Raw genomic sequence first — 24,184 nt, 5'->3', positions numbered from 1 at the left:
TCTCTCTCTCTCTCTCTCTCTCTCTCTCTCTCTCTCTCTCTCTCTCTCTCTCTTGCACAAAGAAAAGACTTCTCACAAGAAATTTAGTGCAACAGTGCAATAAAGTGGTCTGTCTGCTGCTCTATTAGCATATCCTTCACAATCAAGTAACATGTACACAAACGGTGAATACTGAACCATAGCAGGGTGATGTTACAACACAGCTCTCACCGTGCATTAGTTAACCAAGCACACACACATTGACACCAGAGCACACACAACAATGCAAACCAGATAAACCAGCAAGCTTGTCTTTCCACTTTGTGTTCAAAACATGAAATGTGTCAATGCTCCAAGGTCCAGTTGCAGACATTTAGTGCAGAGGCTTTGGAGAAGAAATATCTAAAATAACTCTTTATTTACCTGAAAATGTCCTCACACTCAACCCCAGTTCAGGAGTAGTTTGATCTATGAATGAGAATGTTTTTGTTTTGTTTTATCTCACTAAGGAGGTGCGGTTCACCCTTTTGCAAGCACCATCACTCTGTTTCAGTAGTTTAGATTGCACACACAGAGCCATTCGATATAGTAAGTATAGTTTACCAATGAAGTCAAAAATTAATTCCCCACTGTAATAATTAAAGCATACTAATTGGGGCATCATAACAAGTCCTTACAGGCTGATGTGTAATGTCTTTATTTGTGTGGGTGTGGTAATTGTATCATGACTTTGATATTACGAGATGAGGAACATTGCTCAAGAATTTGACTAATAATGACTACTTTTCTTTGAATAGATGCTGGCACTTTGCAGGGCTTCATTCATCAGACCACTAAAAGAGTGATCAGACCTTGAGTTTTTATTTGTATTGAGTTCAGGACCACAACTTGAGACATACATACATCCCCCATACTCAGGACTGACATTTAAGAAATGGTTCTTAAATTGTAGATTTGGGATAATTAAGAGAAAGATGCAAAGCGATATTACACACTGTTTTATTGACAATAAATAAATAGATACATAAATAGGCTACATTTATCAGCATGCCATCTTGAGATACTGACACTGGGGAGGCAGCACAGTGGTGCACCAGGGGAGGAGGGATAAATAAGGAATGACCACTACAAACCAAAATGCACCACAGACAGCGTGTTGGTTTTGGACACCTACTATACGTGTTGTGTGAGTTGTGCAATTTGGGGTAATATCTGTTTCTTATAGAGAATATAATACTGGTTTGTAACAGCAAATACATTTCGAAGGAAACATGATGAGGAAACATTGTTAATGGAATGATCTGTTAATGCTGAATGTATCAGTGAAATGTTCACTGACAACCTTTTTCTTTTTAACTACTTGTAGCAATTATTTCATTTATGGTTATGTTTAGACACTTAGGGCATGTAGTTGGGGAAAGATCATGGTATTGATTAAATAATAAAGAGGTCAACTCTGATTTCAACAGGAGAGTCTTTTTAATCTTTCCCTAATATTAACCAAAGTGCTTCTGTTGCCTCAACCTACACAGGACTCAGGATGACTAACAGTTTTTATTGTATAGGTGTTTTATCACTGTGGCCCAGTGTATACTTAGAAACCCCTCAGGAGAAAACTTTTCCAGCCTTTAAGATCCTCAGCTACTCTGTTATTCCCTCAGCTTTCCTCTTATACTTTAATTACCATAACTGTGTTAAACCAGATTTCCTTATCTCCTCCTACATGAGCAGCCTGACAAAGACCCCCTACTACATCTCAATCTAGCCTTTTATTACTTGAGTCCCGTATAATATTTGTATAAAATACAACTATTTTTATTAGATTAAACATGCAGTCTTTTTCTCATTGTCAAAATTGTTTCTGCCTCCCAGCTACAGAGAGAAATGACATACATTTAATCTGACAAAAATATTTCCTACACAACTGCGTTAAAGACCAAAGCTCAGTGTATGTCTGTGTTGTTTGAAATGTTGCTGTTGTGTTTGGTGTGAGACTGCGGGAATCCAGAAGTCAGGTGGGTAAGTAGAAGGTACTGGAAGAAGAAACAGGTGTGTTGCTCCAGATTCTATGAGTATAGGCGTAGCCCTCTAAGATCCGGGCCACCTGCTCCAGTTACATTAGCTGAAGAAAAAGCTTATGTTGGGAGCAGAGCAACGGGTCCGCTCTGTTTATATACAGTATTTGCGGACGTAGTTGAAGCCAGAGCGGTACGCAAGGGCGGGAAAGAAAATCTTCACATAATATAACATTCACTATAAGTGTGTGGGGTTCTTACTGTAAATCCTCAAACATGCTAAATGCTGCCTGAATATTACAAGAGGGTAATTGTTTTTGTCTTTAATTGTGTTCAACCAATTTGTATGGTTCTCATTATATTTACTTTAAAGAATTTAAGGGGAGACAACTTTCTTTGATTTGTGTATAGGTCCTGATATAATCAGTGCTAAATTAATGCAGAAATTATCATCTTGACTCTTTACAGTGTCCCTGAATGTAGCATCAGTATGAAATGGTGAGTGGAACTCACTTCAAAGTTGATATTGGTATTTTCAACATTTCTTCTGTCCTCTCATCTGTGGGTCAATGATGTTTTTGTGCAACTTGGAACAAGAAGGGAGACAATGTGGGATTGGGGAAAAATAAGCCTATGTCTTTAATTTATTTGCAAAGAGAATTGACTTTTAACAGAGCATTGAATAGTGTGTTTTTGTTAATATCTATTAAGAAGTATTGAAATACGAGCAATGTTGATTCCTTCGTGTCTTTGTATAGAAAGAGGCAGTACAATCTTTTACACACAGCTCTACAGTATACTCTACTTTTTAGTGCTGTAGGAACAAACTAGACTTTATTCTAATTAGGTGACGTAGCTGTCTTTTTCGGCCTTCGAAGGGTAGATCCTGGACATTGTTGGGTTTTCATTAAGTAATATACAAATATATATGAGTCAGTATCAAACACAAAAATGAAAATGAACAATAGGTTGTTGAACTTTCATTTTGTCCATAACTATATTAACAGAGAGATAGGAAATGAGATATTTCTTAATTTGATCAAATCATTTCCACTGTATGTATGTATCATCCATGTGAACATGTGGAAACCCAAACATAGAGACTTCTGTGAACATATCACTTACTCCTTTTATTTAATTTGTGTTTTTCCCACTAATACTTAATTAAATACAAAACCCCCCTTTCCTCATAAAAGAAAATACAATTAAAATGTGTTTTCCCTTGATTATGAGATACAGATCTTATAATTACATGATACAAAGTATATAATTATGGAATAGTAAGACATAAGTATAAGATACTGAAGTCTGTTCTCTTTGATTTGTTTCCACACGAGTGAAGTTATCAGTCAAAGAATCAATAATCTTTGGAAGATTATAAGAGTCTAGTAACAATATTCAAGATTGAATGTATAGTTTTTTTTGTTATTGCTGCCTATATTATATTTCAAGTTCTACTGCATTATGTGCGCAATGTTTCTTTGTTGTGTTTGTTTCTCTCCCTCATTACCTTCAAATAATATAAAGAGAAAAAGTGTCAGACAGGTGTGACTTGATCAAGATTGCAAAAAGCCATCAATAATAATAATCGATAAAAGGCAAAATGGGCTATTAAACTAATTGTTAGAGTTAGATAATTCAGGCTGCAATTATTTGGATTGAGCCTTTGAGAGTAGTATAGAGAACAACTCATAAAGAAAAGCTGCGGGTGTTAGCACATAAAGATGGACTTGCTCTCTGACATCTAGAGTGTCAGAGAGCTCTTGCTGTCACACTGTTCTCCAGCTGGGAGTTATTCTATTCCTGGAGAGGCTGACGGCGGCGTGGCTACCTGATATAGTAACACAGAGCAAAATAATATGAACAGATATTGCGCTGAAAGTTGGATGTAATTCTTTTTAAATCCAAAATGTTCTTAAGTGAAAATGTGCTGCATGAAAGATTATTTTTTTCCGCAGAATTGTCATATAATGGCATTTTTCTTCTTCTCCGTCATGAAGTGATTAGTCTCGGTTTGCCAGACCCTCCTCCAAAGCGCGCTGAAGGACGGTCTGGCTACTCCACATAGCATTCGGGGATGGGAGGAAAACGGGCTCTGATTTTAATGGCATTTCTTTAAAACAATCAGAATCGTCATGTGCGGGGCTAAACTCCGCACAGAGCCACTGCAAAATAGTCATGCATGAGAAACTCAGATTGGACAGATAGTCTAGCTAGCTGTCTCAATTTACCCTGCAGAGATCTGAGGAGCAGTCAACAATAGTCCTCATAAATCCACCGAATTTATAATTCCAATACAAAGAAAGCGGAAGGAAACGGAAAATACATGCATCCGGCGGAATTTCCTGCAGCACCGGAGCAATCCTGGAAGTGGAACGTCAAGGATATAGACTATGATGTGATTTAGCTGCTGCCTATCTTATTATGTTGAATAACCAAAATGTCAGTTCATCAAAATAGATATTTTCTAATTTACTGATAACAACTATAGGAAAAATCTTTAGCTTTAGTTTTAGCCAAGGCTATCTCACAAGCTAGCTTTGATATAGCTCTCTTATGGCGCTTACCCACTGCTAGTACCAGCCCTGCTCAGCTCGACTCGTCCGCGGTGCCCCGTCCTCCATTTTCCATTGCAGATTTAGTACCGCCTCAGGCGTGAGGCGAGCGTGGCCTAATGCGACACACACACAGAACGTCGAAGGTGTGTTGTTATTGATTCTCGGCATGTGGTTGATGCCACAGCCAGAAGACAAATTTAGTTTGAAAAGAAGCTGGAGGCAGCAAAAAAAAACAACGCTGACTAAACTGTTTAAAAATGGCGGGTTTGTTCAGGACACCCCCGTCTGACTCTAGCAATGATGATGCAGTGATTAGTGACGATTCTCTCTGACCAGTCAGTAGTCTGCAGGTTTTCACGTCACCTTTTGGTATCGCCTCAACTCGCCTGGAACCTCGACGGAGGTGATACTAACTGAAAGTAACTGAAAAAGTAACTGTAAAAGTACTGTACTTTACCTGTCTGGTTGCTTCATAGTTTTTACATTCGATTTTCAGTCACTGCAAATTTATAAAGCCATTTTCTCAGAAATCACATATTTGTATAATATTTTTATATAGTAAAACAGATACAGGTTATAATTAACTAATACATTTGACCAACTATATTGCCTGTGTTTTGTCTTTGTAAGGAAGCATACCTGCACCTGTCCTCTAATTGCTTGTATTTCTTATATTTATTTTGGGAAATAGCAAGTAGCTGTATGTTTGCATGGCAATATAATTTGATTGCTGCGGCCTTCCTACATTTATTACTTCCTTGTTCTACAGGCTGACTGACTTCATAATATAAACCACAAAACAAGCTGTTATCAACCATGTGGTTGTACAGCTCTCCTTCCTGTGCTTAAACATCGCATTCTCACAAACAGGTTTGTGTGACATCATGCGCCTCAGCGGAGACATCCAGATCCAGCATATACAGTGAAACCTGTAATTAAAATCAATAAAAGGTGACAACTTTGATGTCACCTTTTATATGAATATGCTATCATGCCGCTTACATTTGAAACATTATCATCATCATTATGTGGACTGCTGATTTAAATGATGCAAAATGAAGGTACGAATACGGCTGTGAAATTATAATTATAATTCTGTGTCTACTCAGTGTGTTGCTCAGTCTCTGTTGGATTTTTCTCAAAAGAAAACTATTCAAAATATTAGTTTTTACAGTCAGACACGAAAAGAACTTGAACACAAAGCCATGGTGGCAGGTAAACGATTATTAAATGCCTTTGAGACTGATCCGTCTTCTTAGTATTTTGTGTTCACTCAATGGTCATAGTTGTGCTAATGTGAAGCAGACGACTGAACACTCGCTCAGACTTGCCAGCATGAGCCAAGAACCGCCTGGGGAACTGATCATGACAACAGCAAGGAGCATGGATTGGGTCTCACAAAAGGTGACTCACATGGAGGCCGCTTCAGGAAAAGAAAACTCCCTGTGACTTAATGCATAGGTTACTTTATCTCCACACACCCAGATGCAAGACACAACTAAACAATGGCACAGATATCTTGTTCTTCATGGGTCTTTTCAGGTGAAGCCACAGTGGAACCACCAGAGGTGTTTCAATCTTAAGAAAAGAATAGAGTGTCTTCATATTCATCTTACATATCACACACTGTATAATTGTTGTTGGCTTGAAGGAATAGTTTGACATTTATGTACAAATTAAACAATATAACCTGTTATTTAACAGAGGTATAGTAGGAGGATTTTGTTACTCCTGGTTTCCAGTGTTTATCCTAAGCTAAGCTACGTGGCTGTTGGCTGTAGCTTCATATTCAGTGTATGCAGAAATGAGTTGTTTTGATCTTAATCTAGGCAAAAAAAGTGCATACACATATTTCCCAAAACATCAAACTATTTCTTTCAGCATGTCCTCACCCAGAAAACGACCATATAGGTCGACTGTGCAAGCCGCTCATAAAAACCCACAGTGACGTTTTGTGGCTGCAGTAATTATCACAAGAGCAAATGGGAAAGTGAGGTGACAAAGTATAAGAGCCCCACATTTCAATCAAACACAGGACCTTTACTTAGGAAACCTGGGTTCGTGTCCCATGTGAAACCAAAAGTCAACTGTCATTTTGAAATTAATATAGTTTTACGGATCTTAGTCCGTGACGCAATGACGTCCATGATGTCACTTTACATCCTCATGTTAGTAGTTTTAAGCCTCATTTTTAGACAATCCCTGATGTTTTACTAACCCTACGTAGGTTATTTTTGTTGCCTAAACTTAACTAGTTCCATTTCACTACGTTTACTACGTGTTTGAACGGTTGTATGTGTTGTTTTGGGAGTATTTGAAAATGTACCAATAATTAATTTATGTATGAGGATGTATTAATTTCTTTGAGTATTGTTAACGGTCAAACTGAATGTTTTAGTTCTGTCTCAACCTGGAGCTGCATGCTGGGAAAATCTCCTGTTCAGTGTATTGTGTATTTGCATGTCCAGGCATTTAGTGGTGACATCAGTGTGTGCCTGTGTGTACATGCTACAGCCAGTGCCAAATGTTATTTAAAGCTTAAGATTACTTTACATTCAAACCTGGACTGATCTGAGAAATGCTTTGGGGCTGATAGTAGAGATACTCTGAAGCTGGATGAAATCCAAAAGCTAAAGTTTGTCCACCACTGGAAAGTTAAAACATTATTCCTGTCACACTGGTGCCTTATGGGGATTGTTGATGTCTGAGCACTTTTAAAGCAGTAATATTTGATTTTAAGAGTGAATTGAGAAAAACTCTCACACACAGGCACTTTAAATGAAAAACCTTACGGCTAATATAAAACCCACCTCCAGTAACAATCACTTGAATAATTTATCACGTGTTGTTCTCAATTTTGTATTTTCAGTATAGCCACTGTTTGTTTTTTCAACCTGAACAATTTTTCCCTGAGATAATTATAGTCTTACAAAAGGATCCCACTAAAATCTAATTATTTTTTCAATAAAAAATAACTAAAAACATTTCAATATAATTTTTTCAGTTAATCTTATTTGAGTCCTGCTTGAATGAATTGTAGCATGGGAACAACATTTAGTGTTGAAGGTAAACTTTTTAAAGTTCTGTGTATTTCCTGAATGAAAAGAACTGGAAAAGCAGTCCATTGAATTGTGCTTTTTCAGAAGGGTTCTCTGAAAGAGTTTTCACAAAAGAATAAAAAGGTGTTATTGCCTCCACACAGTGGTATCAATGCATGTGCACAGTCTGAGTGTCAGCAGTGTTTACAATTTGAATATAATCATGACGCCATGAACACACAATATGTACTGTAAATATTCATATTTCAGAGTGTAAATGTGACACATTGTGACTTACATGTCCATTAAATAAACCACCTCAACTTCGACTAGCATATCAATTCTGTTGTCCAATCATGTTTATTCCAATTAAGAAAACAATTAAAAATCAAGTAATTTGGGCGCCCGGATAGCTCAGTTGGTCAAGCAGGCGCCCATATACGGAGGCTTACTCCTTGACAGAGCGGGCCCGGGTTTGACTCCGACCTGCGGCCCTTTGCTGCATGTTATTCCGCCCTCTCTCCCCTTTCATGTCTTCAGCTGTCCTGTCAAAAATAAAGGCAGAAAATGCCCAAAAATGTATCTTAAAAAATCAAGTAATTTTTATCTGCCAAGAACTTAGAGTAGAAACAGTAATTGATGCTTTCATTTCATCCTGGTTAGATTACTGCAATGAACTCTTCTCATGCCTCACACAACAAAACTCAATAAACTAGAGGTGCTATTTCAAAACTTTGTAGCCAGACTCATATCCAGGTCCAACAGGAGAGAACACATTACTGGTTTAAAAATCACTTCATTGGCTCCCAGTTCGCCTGTGGCTTTTTAAAATTTGAATCATCACTTTTAAGGCTTGTAGGCGGTTAGCGCCAAGATATATAGCTGACCTCCTGCCCCACTACGAGCCTGACTGCAACCTGAGATCCTCTGGCAGGTCATTCCTGGCCATTCCTCGGTCAAACCTGAAAACTAAAGGTGACTGGGCCTTTTCTGTTTGAGCCCCTCAGTTGTGGAATAACCTGCTGGTGGAGATCAGGGAAGATAACACATTGTCGTCTTTTTTAAGTAACCATTGTTTTTATAATTTTTTCTGAACTGTTTACTTATTGTCTTTTTTTATTGTATGTAAAGCGCTTCGTAAATTGGTTTAAAAAGCACTTTATTAATAAAGGTATTATTATTTCTCTTGTGTTTTGCAAAATTAATCATTTTTGCCTTCCTAAAAAACACTCATCATTTTTGTACAATACATACAAAACTGATATTCATAAGTACAACAAACATGTCTTGAAGATTCATTCAAGTTTTTTAGCCTTCAAGGGAATACTTGTTGTATGCTCTTGTGAAATGGCGTTGATCATTGCAGCTCTTCCCCTGTAAGAATGCAGACGTTACATCATGAGCCAGTTTCTCAATTGACTTAGTGAAAGCTGACCAGACAGGACGAAGAATGCCAAATGTCACCAATATGAAGTTATAATTGTGTTTTAAGCAGTCCTCCTATAAGCAAGATTTTACAAAATAAGGAAAAGGAAGAAAGCTCACAAAATCTCTAATATTGCTTCATGCTAAATGTCTGGATCCTTCCTGCATTTACAAGGACATCAGAAGTGTTTTTTTGCTGACAGGCGCAAGACCAGCTGTGTCCCCACCACAGTTTGGATAGGTCCACCCTGAAGTGGACCTATACTTCACATCTGAAGTATGATCAAAGTGAATAATGATCCCTGGTATAGTTAAGTTTATTTGGGTTTGTGGGCATCTTTTCATTAAGAAACTTTTGTCACCTGATACAGGTCAATAAATACAAAACAAGTAAATGTTGAAGCAAAATCATGCATTATTGTGTCAGTATGTGTAAATTTCACAGCACTAGACAGATCACTTTGCTTAGGTCCAGTGTCACTAACCCTGAAGTATTCATCAAAGCCTCTTTTTAAAAAGAGGAGGGGAGTGGCTAAATGTCTCAAACAGGTTTATGGCTGCCTGTGAGCAAGTATCCAACCAAACGATTTGCATGTCAAAACTGGAATCCACACCCTGCGTCTGCAGACTGCTTAACATGTTGAGACACCTCCTTGTCTTTGTTTCGTCCAGCAGGCAGTTTGTCCAAATATCGAACATAAGCTGAACATACATAAATCTGAGAGGGATACTCACGGAGCAGTCAAGAGGATTTTAACAAGTTCACAATCCAAATGTAAGTTGCTTTTGTTGAGCATAAGATAATGTAGTTGTGACTAGCGTATAGCAAGAGGCAGCGTCTCTGTAAGAATATTAAGCACCTCAGTTTTCCACTGAACAGTGGGAGGTTTGTAAGTGAATATGCTGTTTGTACAAAGTTGTGATGTGCAGTATAAGTAATGATTAAATTATAACAGCTGCTCAATGTTTTTACAGTTTGGCATATCTATTTAAATAAGATACAGCAGAGTTAATGCTGACTTTAAAGGATCTTTGACATGCAAAACTGAAAACAGATATATGATTGTATAAGCAACGCAGCAGGGTCGATAAAAGAGCCTACACATGAAAAACACAGAGGAAAGACGGCTTCACTCATACATAATACCGGCATCTGAAAGTAAAAGTTAACACAAACTTCCCCATGTCAGGCTCTCAGCCGTACAGCTGCTATAAATCACAGATTTATCTTGCTTCTCTGTTCTTTTGACATTCAGATATATAAGACATGACAGATGACATACTAAAGTGAAATGCTTGCATCTTTAAAATGCCACTTGTTTTTGTGCTTTCATCCAGTGAGGTTTGATTTATGTCATCATCATATCATTTCAAGGTGTTTTAAATAAAATGACATTAACCTAAAACAGTATCCCGTATGAGGTTTTAAAAAAAGAAAGTTTTTTTGCAAGCTTTTGCTAAATTGCTAGATTTTATTAATTATTAAATGGTAACTTAACTTGGAGGCGTACTAAAAGAACGAACAGGTTCAGTGGCTGTAAATGATGTCAGTTTTCATGATGTGGCTTGTTGGAAGCAAATCTCATTTACCATAAACCATAAAAATAACAGTGAAGTAATGTCTTGTGTAATACTGTTAAAGAATAGATGGAAATATTGAGTATGTATTGCTGTGTTTTTGAATTCAACAACAAATATAGGCCTCTTTACTACTGTGGTACACACAATCCCAATGTAAACAAACACGGTATCCTTTACAATACGCTCCTGTTTAGATACTGAGAAACAATTAAGGAACTCATCAACCTTAACAAGTATGTATTACTTTAAATTAATTGGTTTATTTAGAGTTTGTGCAGATATCTGAACACCAGACAATGATTCATTAACAGAGTATTTGTGCATTCTGCTCTCAAGTTACCCATCTCTATCTACTTTAAAGTCTGTGATTCAGTGCTAGTTAACTATTCATTAATCAGCTCCTGTTTTGTTTCTCAGAAATGTGTTCACCTTATTGTAAGGTCATACTCAATGAAAAACATAAGCAAGGTTGTACTTTTATGAATTATTATTATAATATTTACACTGTGGTATAACCTTTCCATGTACTATTACTTTACGCTTTACTTTGCCTGATTATGCTTAACAACAGTCTTTCAGCATGTTCCACTGCTGCAATGTTTGTTCCTCGATCCTGACATCCTGTCATTGATTTCTATTATCTATCTTTCAGGTACTGAAACGTTCTGGAGCGATGGAGTCTCCAGAGTTTTCCCTGCTGTCCTCCCTGAGGGGAGAATTGAAATCAGAGATCCACCCAGATTACATCCAACCCCACTATAGGGAATCATATCGCCTGGCGATTGATCGCCTGGTGAGCGGCGGCAGAGACAGTTACCAGGAGTTCCTCAAAGAAGAACGTATTGGAAGCTTCCTCTCAGAGAAAGAGATCCTCTTCATCACTGAAAATGTAGAACAGCTCCAACTTCAAAACCATACAGAGGAAATCAATGGTCCACCGGACAACCAATCATCCTCAGGGACGTACTGGCCCCAGCACTCGGATGTGGACACGCCAAATTTGGAATTGGGGTGGCCGGAGGTCATGCATGAAATACTGCAGACAAATATAGATCTGCTTTTTCATCCACCCAGACATAACAACCCCACAATCAAAGAGGTGATCCGGAAGCAAATTCAGGATGCAAGACAGGTAATCAAATCTATGTACCTGCAACAATGTGCTAAGACAGAACCCCAAAAAAGCACTGATGTGTGGTGTTCAGACTGATATAGCTTTGTCACAGAGCTGCAAATTGTCTCAGACATACTTTTTTCCCATTGTGTGTAGTTTGTGTTAAAGTATGTAAGCACTTTATCCCCTCAGGACATCACGTCCACAGACTTTTGCTGCTCTGCTGGGGTTGTCAAGGTCAATATCTGGTTTTGCAACTCACAATCATAAAAAGAAAGGCAACCATATTCAGCACTAGCACTACATTATAACGTCATATTCATTACTCAGTTAATCATAAACTAGTTTTTTAGCTCAATATTGTGGTTAGTAGACACTTAGTATTCCGCTGCATCTTTCCAACCGTGTTACTGCGGCACTGGGTCTTAATTAAAGTAACTTACACAGCAGAAGACTGACAGGAATGGGTTAAGAGGACAACATATCAGCTAAAAATGAAAGCCTTTTCTCTCTTTTCCCCATAATTACAACCAGTGCAGTGTAAAGTAATCCAAATTAAATATGTCATGGGAGAAGCTTGTTTCTCTCTTTTTGAAGGTTGAATAATATTTATTTAAATGTATGCATATTTTGGATGTTGCATGCATGATTACGAATGATGACTATCTGGTTCATCTGAGAGACAGAAACCTCAGACACAGAAAATCAAACAAGGGAAAGAAACAAGTCCAAACAGCATACAATATAGTTGGACATGATTTAATTAAAGAGCTTAATACATGATGTTGCTGCTTCAAAAATAATTTGTTTTCCCTGTATTCCTTCTGTATCGATCTCCGTAAAATCATATTGGTTACTTTCACTGCATATGCTTAGTCTGCCTATGTTTATAATAAAAAACGTTTTGTTTTAGCATAATTTTGAGGTATTATCTGTTTATAGCTGTCAGACTTTATTTAGTTATATTATATTTATTATTCATGTTTAGAAATGATGACTGTGAGTGTGCTCTTCATTCACAGATATAGCGTGTAAACTGGTTTCATGCACTCTGGTCTTTGGGATGCTGAACTGATCCCGATTCACTTTGTTCACGCAGGTCATTGCCATCGTGATGGACATGTTCACTGATGTAGATATATTCAAAGAAGCTGTCGACGCCTCTATACGAGGAGTCCCGGTCTACATGCTTTTGGATGATTTCCATTTGAAAAGTTTCCTCACAATGGCCGAAAATCAAGATGTCAAAATTCAACAACTCAGAGTAACTATATGATTTAAAACATTCATTTGATTCACTGAATTTTAACTAACTTTATTAGAGTAAGCCTACATTTTGAAAAGAGTGGTATTGATCTTCTCATCTAACTCTCAGCAAGAAAGCAAATAAGAACATTTCCCAAAATGTTTAACAATTCCATTAACCAGAGAGGACACTGTTGAGGGAATGTAAATTCACATGCATACAAAGGTGCAAATGTTGATTAGAATATTTTTTAATAGCCTAGGACAAAAGTTTAATTTCAAACCTGGTTTTTCCAGCTTGTTTGGGTGGAGTCATCATTATTTTTCTGTGGAAGAGATTATAAAGATTTAAATACATCCTATGAGTTCCCGTCAAGTGCACATCACATGCCAGCAACAACAGCTGACTCAATGCCGCACATTTCAATTTGTCAGATTAATCTGCACTGTACATCTGTTCACCTCGGATCTTTTTTTTGATGATTAACATGCTTCTTACCTTCTGCTGTAAGATTTAACCATATAAATCTTTTCTAACATGTTCCTTTCACTGCTCTGACCGCAGAACATGAGGGTGCGCACTGTGAAGGGTCATGATTACCTCTGTCGATCAGGAGCTAAATTTCATGGGACAATGGAGCAGAAGTTTCTTCTAATCGACTGCCAGACGGCGATTTATGGCTCATACAGGTAAATAAAACTGCAGTGGTTAAGACTGCTGAGGCATAAACTAAATGCTTCATGAAGCAAAGCACTACATTTACTGACACTCTACAAAATTGCTGTCATCATTTCATTTTGAATAAGATGACCAAACTTTCTAGAAAATATGCCAACACAAAACAGCTATTTAAAAAGAATCTTTCCCAGACTGGAAGTGAAACCTTTATATAATTTTGTGTGTCAGCTTTTTTCCAGATCTAGATAAGAAGTTAAATGCACAAAACAGCATTTTGAGTGTTCACACATCAGTCTTTTTTCCCCCAACATCAAATTAATAAATAATCTTTTTTCGTGTTTGTACGCAGCTATGCATGGTCATTTGAGAAGATCAATCTGAGCATGGTGCAGGTCATCACAGGCCACCTGGTGAAGTCCTACGACGAGGAGTTTCGAACACTCTACGCCCGGTCGACTGTGCCAGCTGAACTCTGCCCCCCAGAGGGTTTGTTCCAATGCAACGAGCCACACGGAAAAATGATTTTGCCAAAATATCATTCCGCCCAAATAATTGAGCGCAGGGACCATTTGAGGCATACACTGGACACAGTCTATCGGAAGACCTGTGAGAGGAAACTAGGCGTGAGAGACCTTGAGGAGAAACTCTTTGAAGAGGAACCTAACACGTTTGTGCCCTTGATTGAGAATGGGATCGGCGTTCAGAACAAGATGCCCCAATATCAGTCTACAGAGATGATAAACTTCTTGAAAAGGCACAGCTATGCTGGGGAGAGAGAAGATGGATATATGCTGCAGAACATCAGGCCCAGAGCGAGCAACTGGAATATCTCTCGAGAAACAGGAAACGGAACAAACAACTACCCCACGGATAATTACTTACAAGTGCCACAGATACACAGAGGTCAAAACATGCGTCAATCTTACAATGGCAAGGATAAACAGATTCTGTCCATGCAGCAAAACATGCCAACACTAGAGAATACGTCCAAGTCGTTCATGCGCACATGGAGGATTGAGTCTTACCTCAAAAACCCTGACGTCCCATTCGGAGACTCTTGTGACTATTTAGACCAGTTTGAACCACAGGACAAAGCTAACTCAATCATGCACGGAAGGATGAGGTCTTCCCTTGTTTTCAGGTCCCCCATACCAGAGCATATGGACCCAAACAGACACATTAACAACTCCTCAACTGGTGTTAACTCCTCAGCAGCACCAAACACTCCTTTTCACTACTCATCCAGGCATTGGAATCCAACAGCAGGAGCTGAAAATAGAATAGGTAATGAAGATTTCATGTTAAAGAGACAAACTTCGCAGTTTTTGGATGACAATTGGAATAATTCAAGCTACGGCCCAGGTAGAAACTCCAACCATTCTGGATATGCTAGCTTAGGCAGAGCTAAAGGTGGAGACATAATCACAAACCCAGACATGCTAACAGACAGTTGGCACAAAAGGCATAGCGTTGCAGATCCAAGATCAAACACTGAGTACATGCATGAATCATCAGATCACATGCATGGAGCTTTCCCAAGGATTCAAGCGACTAGAAGCACAGCAGGGATCAACGCACTCAATGGAGGATACAGGTCAAATCTGAAAGAGGATCAGAGATCTGTTTCTCATTACGATGTCAAGAGTAGCACAGACACAAGGAGCCCTGGTAGACCTAATCCCACTTGGCAGGAGCCCCCATCCAGGACTGTGTCCGCAGCAGGTCTGGTCGTAGATAGCAAGAATTTAACAGCTAAATCCAACAGCATGGGCTCCCAGCATTTCCTGAAGCAGAGTTCCAAGAAAATAAAATCCTTGCTGAACATACCAGAGAAAAAAGAGGAATCAATAGGAACCATGGAAACACCGAGTCTGAAGTCAGACTGCAGCACAGACACCATAACAGCTGAGGATGAGGAGAGGATATCCTATGGAGGAAAACTTCCCCAAAGCACAACCAGCTCTGTTAGGTCCTCCTCAAAGAACCAGAGGAAGCAAATAGAGGACGACCATCTAAAATCTTCAAAACCTCGATTCAGAACTGAAGAGCCCCAAACTCCACCGCAAATCCCTCTCCCTAAACCCAGCACACAGAAGAAACCCAGCTTTTTTGAAAAAAGCGCAAAGCCTGGCCTTGACTCAGGGAGCTGGAGCAAAGATCGAGGCACAGAGACTCGCCTTTACAGCAGATTTGAGCCTTTCTGCTCATTTGAGAAGAAACGCTCTATGCACTCTGCACAGGGCTTTGGAAACGCACACTCTCAGGAGAAAAACAGCGGCCTTCCTAAAGGTGAGGCAGCTATTGAACACAACCTCACCCGGTCTGCAAGAAGCCACCATGACAATAGGCTGGAGAAATTCATTCAAAGAATGGGAAATCTGATCCACAAGAACAAGTAGTGAGTCGACATAGGTCACTTATTACCAATGCACATTTGACTCATAACGTTTATATTTTAGTGTGTGTCATATCATTTGACAGCCCTAATATATATATATATATATATATATATATATATATATATATACATATATATATATATATACATATATATATATTAGGGCTGTCAAATGATAACTTTTTTTTAATCGCAATTAATCGCTGAAGTTCTATAGTTAATCGCGATTAATCGCATATTTTATCACATGATTAAAATTCTATTAGTTTGCATTTCAGAACAGTTTTTAAGTACATATTAACAATCGAAAGCAATTTTTACCTGATCTGAAATAAAGACAGATTCAGCAACTGCATGGCCTATTTCTCGCTTAAAATGTTTGTTCGCTCCGGCCACCGATGCTGCCCACTGGTCAAACTAACCTGTACGGCGGGCCACAGCAACCTCTTATTTCCGAACATTCATCTCTCCCCCACCCCCCGAGGGCCGGTGGTTAGCATCACGTTAACTGTACTACTATGCTTAGCTCCGTAGGTGGTAGCTCAAGCTTGACGTGCTTCGGTGATATTTTAATTCAGCTTTACACAATGGCTTTCGACTGGTGTACGAGCCGTCTGGGAGTTTTGGAAAATAAAAAGCGCCATTCAGGATTTCATTGCTGCTGTCTTTCTCCATCATGCCTGCAGCCTGCAGCAGCAGGATGTGTTACGAGGAAGTGGCAGCTTGATGATAAGTAACGGTGCTGCAAAGGGTCAAAATAGTAGCCTGTTAGGCACGACGCAAAGCCAAGTGAAGTGTAAAATAAATTAATAAATGCCGGCATGCGATTAATGCGATTAAAAAAAATGAATCGCATTGCGTCGGCCCTGACAGCCCTAATATATGTGTATATATATATATATATATATATATATATATATATATATATATATATACATTTATATACATATACATATATACATTTTTTTTCTGGTTACTTTTGAAAATGTTTTTTTGCAAAAACTGTTTACATTTTTACCCCTGCTTATGTTATTGTGTACAGATAAACTGAATACCATTGACAGGAGAATATGTTTTATATGAATACAAACCTTTATACAACAAAATCATAAAAGCTGTCTTTATGTCTGTCAGCCACGTCAAACTGAAGCAATATATTTAAACAACAAATGTTGCAGATTGTAAGTTGTAGTAGTGTCAAAATGTCTGACACTGGTAGACTGTATTGCTGCAACTGGAGGCGTGTGCACATAACATAGTACTGTTGTTACTATACTCAGAGGATTTTGCACAATGGACCCAACAGGATAAAGTGGACACCAATAACTTTCCAAAGATGTCATCCATCTAAGGTTTGTTACATTCTATGAACAGTGTTCTTTAAGGGAATACTCAATGTGCACTATAAGCCAAATGAAAAATGCAGTACACATACTCAATGGCCACTCAGGGATGATTCAAGTATTACATATTTCATACTTTACTCAAGGTGACAGATTTGTGTAACTATGGAGGAATTTCTCTTTTTGTTTCATAAATAATCATTCTTTACAGTTAGTTACTTAGTATTATGACTGAGTATTCAGCTGTTTTTAAAATAGTAATTTTAATTGTTGCTTCCCAGCCAGTCCCACATTGGTTCTCTGTGTTTTGCCTCAGTGATATTTGTGGGAATGGAGTGGATATTTTTAAACACAGATCTTCTTTTAGTGTACTTTCTCTTCATGATGCTGATAAAATGCTGATGAAATGATGGATAATGATTCATGTGTTTCTTTCTGTCTGCCTTCTACTGATGAATCATGTATATGATGTGTTTATTTACTCGTAGAGTTCAGCCTTAACGTTTTGTCAAATGATGCTTTTGCCAAATTATGAAAACAATATGGCCACCAGTACAGCTATAAGACAAATCACAGTTTTACTGCACCTTCCTGTGTAACAGGTTGGAAAATACAGAGAGTGTCTGTCAAATACTTATGGATTGTTGAAAGAGAATGCAATAAAAGATTACCTGCACACTCAAATCCATAAACATACTTAATGGGAATTTTATTACTTATAATAAAATACTTTATTATTAATTTTATTGATTTAAAATATGTGATTAAAGTTAATTTATTTCCTTGTAATTAGTTTAGTTGTGAACAGATATGTGGTTAAAGACAGTTGTTCAGCATCCATTAAAGCAGAAATCCACCTTATTCATATAAGTAATGAGAGAAAGAGACAAATATTGACGTGTTACTGATGTGAAATTAAGCAGGAAATAAAGATTCATAAAAAACAATTCAGGATTCAACATATATACTCATCCAATCTATTTAGGTAGTCGAATGGCTATGTAATAAAATTACTTTTGCCCAGCCAACACTGAAAACAATATCTTGCCGTACTTTCTCTCCAGTTTTTCTCTCCTGTGTCTCTATTACATTTTTATCATACGACTTTGAGATTGAAAATAGTATATTTTGTCTAGATTCCTTTTTCTAAAGATTAACTTTTGTGCCTGAAACTTATTAATAGAAAATGGTATTATCCATCCATTATAATTAAAAATATAGGGCCAATTATTTCTAAGGGCTTGTTATGTTTGAAATTAATGTACAAAAGGGAAAATTGGAATTTATCTGGATAAATCACCTGCACATCACCTGCAGTCCATTATATCCTAAATTATGATGGTGGAAATCACCTGCATCTCTATTATTGTTTGTGCAGTACATAGTACATTGTGTGTTCTTCATCCATAGTTATATACTTAAACTGATTTGTGTATCTGATTTGTCTATCTACGTATTGCTTGGGGATGGATACAAGATTATTCATCCCGACCTTTCCTATCCCTTCTGTCCCATCCTATTCTATTATGTTTTGTTAGATACAGTATATAACTTCAATCTCTTTCCTCCTTGCAAAAAGCACAGAAAAATATCCAGTTCTATTTTCAACTAAATCAATCTGCTGTCAGTAGTAGTAACTAAGCTTCCTTAGCTGTCTTCCAAACCATGAATAGTGCTGTTTTAGGAAACTTGTTCGATGGTGAAACACAATTCAACACAACTACACATTGAAGCACAGACAGGAAGTGATGAAATATGTATCAACGTCAGCTGAATAGGTCTGATTGAGTGACAAAATTGCTGCTGCCAAATAGCAACATGCAAGGCAATATTTGAGTATACACAGGAGAATGCTGTGGTGCTTTAATGTGCAGCAGGCTTCTGCAAACCCATCACTGTTACCTTATCCTATCCCATCATATTACAACATACCCTAATAATGAATGCTATCCCTCTTCTCTCATATCCATCTTAGAGCAAGAAGAAAAACATTAGCAATATATTCACCAACAATAATAATATGTGATGCAATGCAGCAACAAGACGTTCTCCTCCGCCTCCACTCTGTCAGCTACAGATGCTCTCGCTTTGATGGCAGCCTTGAGCTCAGTACAACATGGATGAGTGAACTTTTTGCATATACCTAAGGCACATCCTCCACCTCCTGTTACCGAACTTGATGCTGCTGGCATTCTAGCCTCCTTGAAATGCAGCTCACCTCCAGTGGTTGAATTCTCCACTGAGGTGAATAAATGTGATTACATTGCTGTCCCCTGACCACAGAGTGGAACAGTCCCTGTCTTCTGACCACTATACATTTTGGGAAATTTAGCAGGCGATCTGCAGTGGAGATTAGTTCATAAGAAAAAAACAATAGTGAGACAATTTTAGGTGTTAACCAATAAATACTGAGCTGTCTATCCTCAAACCATGTTTCTTAGCACAAATTCCCTCCATAAACATGAGCATATTCCACAAAAATATTCTGTTTCTGATGTGCTCCTTAAACTTACTGACATACTTTACTTTACTACAATTTGTCTTATATTACAATTGCAGCCCCACAGAGTTCTTGGAAATTTACAAAATGGTGCGTCACACAAAAGAAGCACATACAATAACTATACAGTAGGTGTCGCAACTGTCAGTTGGAGTTGTGAGTCAGACTACATTGGGGTGTGCTCCATAGCTTTACCTCCTGCTTATAGGTTATCCAGTTGTTCCTGTCTCCACCGACTTAAACACACACATAGTGACTGCCGGAATCATGGCTGTTCAGAAAATGTTTGATAAATATAACCAACATGACATGAATATAAGTATCATAGTTAGGTAAGAAATGTGCATACAAACTATGTGGGAACTGTCCCATTTTAGACACAGTACATACGTATGTTGGATTACAATAGGCTGTGCTGCATATTAATGAGATTGCTGTAAAGACACACAGGCATCTCAGACAATGACTAATGGCTGAACTAATGGCTGCATGTGACTGTATAGTTACTGGATATCTCTATGTTTCATTAGGCATTAATACTATCATTATTAATAGATTCTACAGATACATAATGTGGGACTGATATGCACATAGGCATGGTCTGCATACTAATAAGGGTAAACAGGCTGATGTGAAACTGAAATGAGCAACTGTAAGACTAACATAATGGAACTAAAGTCCTACAGGCTACAGGTTTAAGTTTAGTCAGAGACACATACAGTTTTGTGTCAGAGCCTGCAGTGTGATTAAGTTTACTGGGATGAGCCCAGCAGATAATGCTGAAAAATCAATGAGGCATAGTTCAAACAGAGCTTAGAGTTGTACCAGACAACTGACAAATACTAAAAGACTATAACCTACATCCCAGAACAATCACATACGGCAAGCCACTTTATAATCTCTTCTCTATAAACTCCTGTGTGGGAGGCAGTGCCGCCTCCCTGACAGTGGTCAAATGACAAAATATGCAGTCAATGTGTAATCATGCTAAAGAAAAGAAATCACAAACCTGAACGGCGATGTGATTTCGATCGTGATGCCTGCAGAATGCTGCAGCTCCAAGTTTCTGGGTACTGTTTTTCCAAAGAGCCATTTCCTGTCATTCCTTTCAGATATGTGTTGTTTTAAATGCAAAGACACTGTTTATTATGTGGAGATCTTGATAATTGTCCTGGCCATCATTGATAATTGATGTCAATATTGTTCACTCTAGACTCTTTAGATTCCAATAAATATGAAGGAATAATAGCAGGAACCAAAAGGATGCTAAATCTTAAAAAATTAAAGTTAAGTGAAGTTAAAGTTAGTAAAGTTATATTCTTCAGTTCCCATTAAATGGAAAGCTTTGGTGGATTACTTTATTGTTGATATTGAGTCTCATAGAGGCTTATGTCTTTGCTTCATGTGAGCTGATTTAGGATTTAGAGCCATAAGGCATTTTTCTAACTGAAAATAGAAATACATTGCTGCTTATTTGTGATCATCTTTCAATGCTTCATTATGATTATGATTCGTGAAGAAGAGTCTCAAAGGCAGAACACTTGACTTTAAACTCAGTGCTGAGTCATTTTTGTTATCTCATCATAGTCATGTTACTTTAGCTGGGCATATTGAGCAATGACAAAAAACAGGAAAAAGTGGATCCTTGGTCTTTCAAGTTTTATGTGAGGAGCATCAATCACAGATATTCATTATACTAGTACAGTGCCTGTTTAAATATGTAATAGTTTGGAATGGGCCGATTGCTTGGCCTGTGGTATTACTGCTTGTAGAATTCTCCAAAACCAAAAACCCCCAAATTACTTACAAAAGGACCCCAAACCACCACTGTCTATATGTGTGTGTGTGTGTGTGTGTGTGTGTGTGTGTGTGTGTGTGTGTGTGTGTGTGTGTGTGTGTGTAAAACATTTTAGTGTTGTCTTTTTCGTCACCGATCTTGCATGTTGATATCGCTGTCATGTTGCGGGGGATTTTGCCGACGGTAATGTTATTAGTATTATATTTAGCAGTACACTTAATCAACCAGACCCAGGGAGTTTAATGAAAATTGCTGTCTTTGCTCGGTCAGCTCTGAGATAGTTTCGCATTGCCCAGCGCGGTGGAGGAATAAGCTCAAAGAATAGGTGTGTTCTGCCTTTGTTTAGAAGTGGTGAATGTACAGCTCACAGCAACTTAATACGATATAGTGTCTGGCTTTTGTTTGACTAGTGCAGTGCCCGTTGAAAATGTTTGGAACGGGCGATTGCTTGGCCTGTGGTATTGTTGCTTGTAGAATTACTTAAAGAAGGACCCCAAACCACTTAATATGCACCTCCAATGTATAGCCTACTACTGACTTACAGTGTAGGCTAAGTCTATATCAGAGGAAGACATTGTACTACTGTATTTAACTGACAGAGAACGGGGCAGATTCAGAATGTAATCACAAAATATCACAATGAAAATGTGGAGTAATCAGACATAAGCCTCATGGATTCATGGCAGTGTGCTACCCATCCGGCCCATTATGAGAGCTAATCAGCAGATATCTGATGTGTGTGCCCGGTTCAACTCTGAGATTTTCTCGCATTGCACAGCGCTGTGAAGGAATAATCTCCGAGATTACGTTATGTTCTGCCAGCTCACAGCAATTTAATACACCAGCAGGAAAAGAGTCCCCCCGGCTGTTGTAAAGCGTTCTGCATGTGGTGTCTGCGTGTGATGTGCAGGTTACCTTCGCCCCAAACACGCCCCCAAACACGAACACACAACAGTTGCGATGTTCCTGTCAGCTATTCGCTCGTGAAGTGTGAAGAAAAGTTTGCTTGGTATATCCAGCAATCATGTTATGGTAGAAACTGCAAAAAGTGAACCGCAGCCCAAGCCTGTGAAGCTCCCCCACCCCCACTGCTCTACAGAGCGTGTCAACAGGCTGCTGCGTGCTGCACCAACAGTTTTTTTTTTCACTTAAATTTTATTGAAAACTTTGTAAACATACAAATCCACATATAGACAGGCTTATACTTTAGCTGAAAAAGCTTGAAATAGGGCCATCCTGTACTAAAGTTGTAATAAGAAAGAATTCTTACAAATTGTGGTATTTATGACAAGATAAAATGAAAGAACAATTATGCAGTAAAGTAAAAGAAACAAAACAAAACAAAACATATATTAAAAATCTTCAAGGTGACACTTCCTCTCTTAATTGTAGTGCAACATCATGGTCTGATTCCTAAAGTCGCTTTCTTCTTTAACCGTCCCGTTCTTCCCGCGTGTCACGGAACCGTAAGCCCACCCACGACCTTTTCCTTAACGTAACAGCGTCAAAAGGGACGAAAATAGTTCTGACCAAGCGCGTATAGTTAAAACGCTAAAGGAGACTTTTAGCGTCAATAACAACGACTAAAGGCACCTGACCAAACGTCCTTATTTTACGAGATGGGGGTGAGAACCTGTTGTGTAGATAGATGATGAGCCACAGCCAACACAAAGCCCCAGAAAGCACAAAAGAAAATTAATTAGCTGGGCTTTAGGAAGGTTAATAAACCTGGAAAATTGGGACTTTGTCCTGATAATATTCATATGAAACACTAAATTAAAAATAAAAACCTTGGCATGAAAGAGGTTCAAACTGGAGTGCTCATTACTGACAAAGCAATGCTTTTCTTTGCACTTTACAGTTTGACATAAACAATCATAAATATTAAATATTTTGTTTCATGTCAGACATGAAGAACAACAGAAAATAGACTGATTGTGATTGATGGTAACAACTCAATACTGTCAGGTGTTCAAATGAAGATGAACACCAAGATAAAGAAATCAATAGGAACTCAAAATTGGATCTGGTCTTCTCATTCAGAAAAAAAATTGACTGTGGTATCAATGTCAACCATGCACTGTAAATAAGTGAAATAAGCCTTTAAATCGACTCGCCATTGTGAGAGCCCCTTCATTTTGTGTGTCACACAAATAATAAAGTGGAATGTATCATTCATATCAGAATTATGCTTTCACAGCTGTGCGTGATCATGATTGCAAATCTTCATACTTTTAGTTGAAGAACAAACTGCAATCATTTTGTCTCCAGTCCTGCTGGGAGTTCTCTGAAGGGAGGTGGGTCTCTTTGTGGTTGACATCTTTGTTTTGCTGGAGGATTGTTTCTGATCAGTTCTGCTTTTTGTTGTTGTTGTGAGTATAAATTGGACCAAATAAACAACATGTTTCGTTTCAATCAGGAGAGACTCAGAAAGTTCACTGTTCACACAACGTAAGCTATTTAAATTAGCTGGATACATGGGCAAACGCCATTTCCTCTTACCAGTGTATT

At 38.1% G+C, this 24,184-nt stretch overlaps 1 protein-coding gene across 2 annotated transcripts; it reads left to right on the top strand.

The window, feature by feature from the left end:
* The first annotated feature begins 9,626 nt into the window (after positions 1-9,626).
* Positions 9,627-18,059, top strand: fam83b (family with sequence similarity 83 member B). 2 transcript variants are annotated; one of them, XR_013503330.1, is made up of 6 exons: positions 9,627-9,790; positions 11,249-11,728; positions 12,810-12,974; positions 13,521-13,645; positions 13,984-16,094; positions 16,196-18,059. XR_013503330.1 is itself a non-coding variant. In XM_078273000.1 (5 exons), the coding sequence occupies exons 2-5, from the start codon at positions 11,270-11,272 to the stop codon at positions 16,031-16,033; spliced, it is 2,799 nt and encodes a 932-aa protein (XP_078129126.1). In that variant the 5' UTR covers positions 9,627-9,790; positions 11,249-11,269; the 3' UTR covers positions 16,034-16,192. The 2 variants fall into 2 exon arrangements, 1 of the variants encoding a protein (XP_078129126.1); XM_078273000.1 differs by lacking the exon at positions 16,196-18,059 and having other exon boundaries at positions 13,984-16,192.
* The last annotated feature ends 6,125 nt before the right edge of the window (positions 18,060-24,184 follow it).

The sequence above is a fragment of the Sander vitreus genome, chromosome 17 (genome assembly GCF_031162955.1).
Source record: "Sander vitreus isolate 19-12246 chromosome 17, sanVit1, whole genome shotgun sequence".
Lineage (NCBI taxonomy): Eukaryota > Metazoa > Chordata > Actinopteri > Perciformes > Percidae > Sander > Sander vitreus.
The sequence above is the reverse complement of the archived record's forward strand: the minus strand, read 5'-3'. Positions and strand labels throughout refer to the sequence as shown.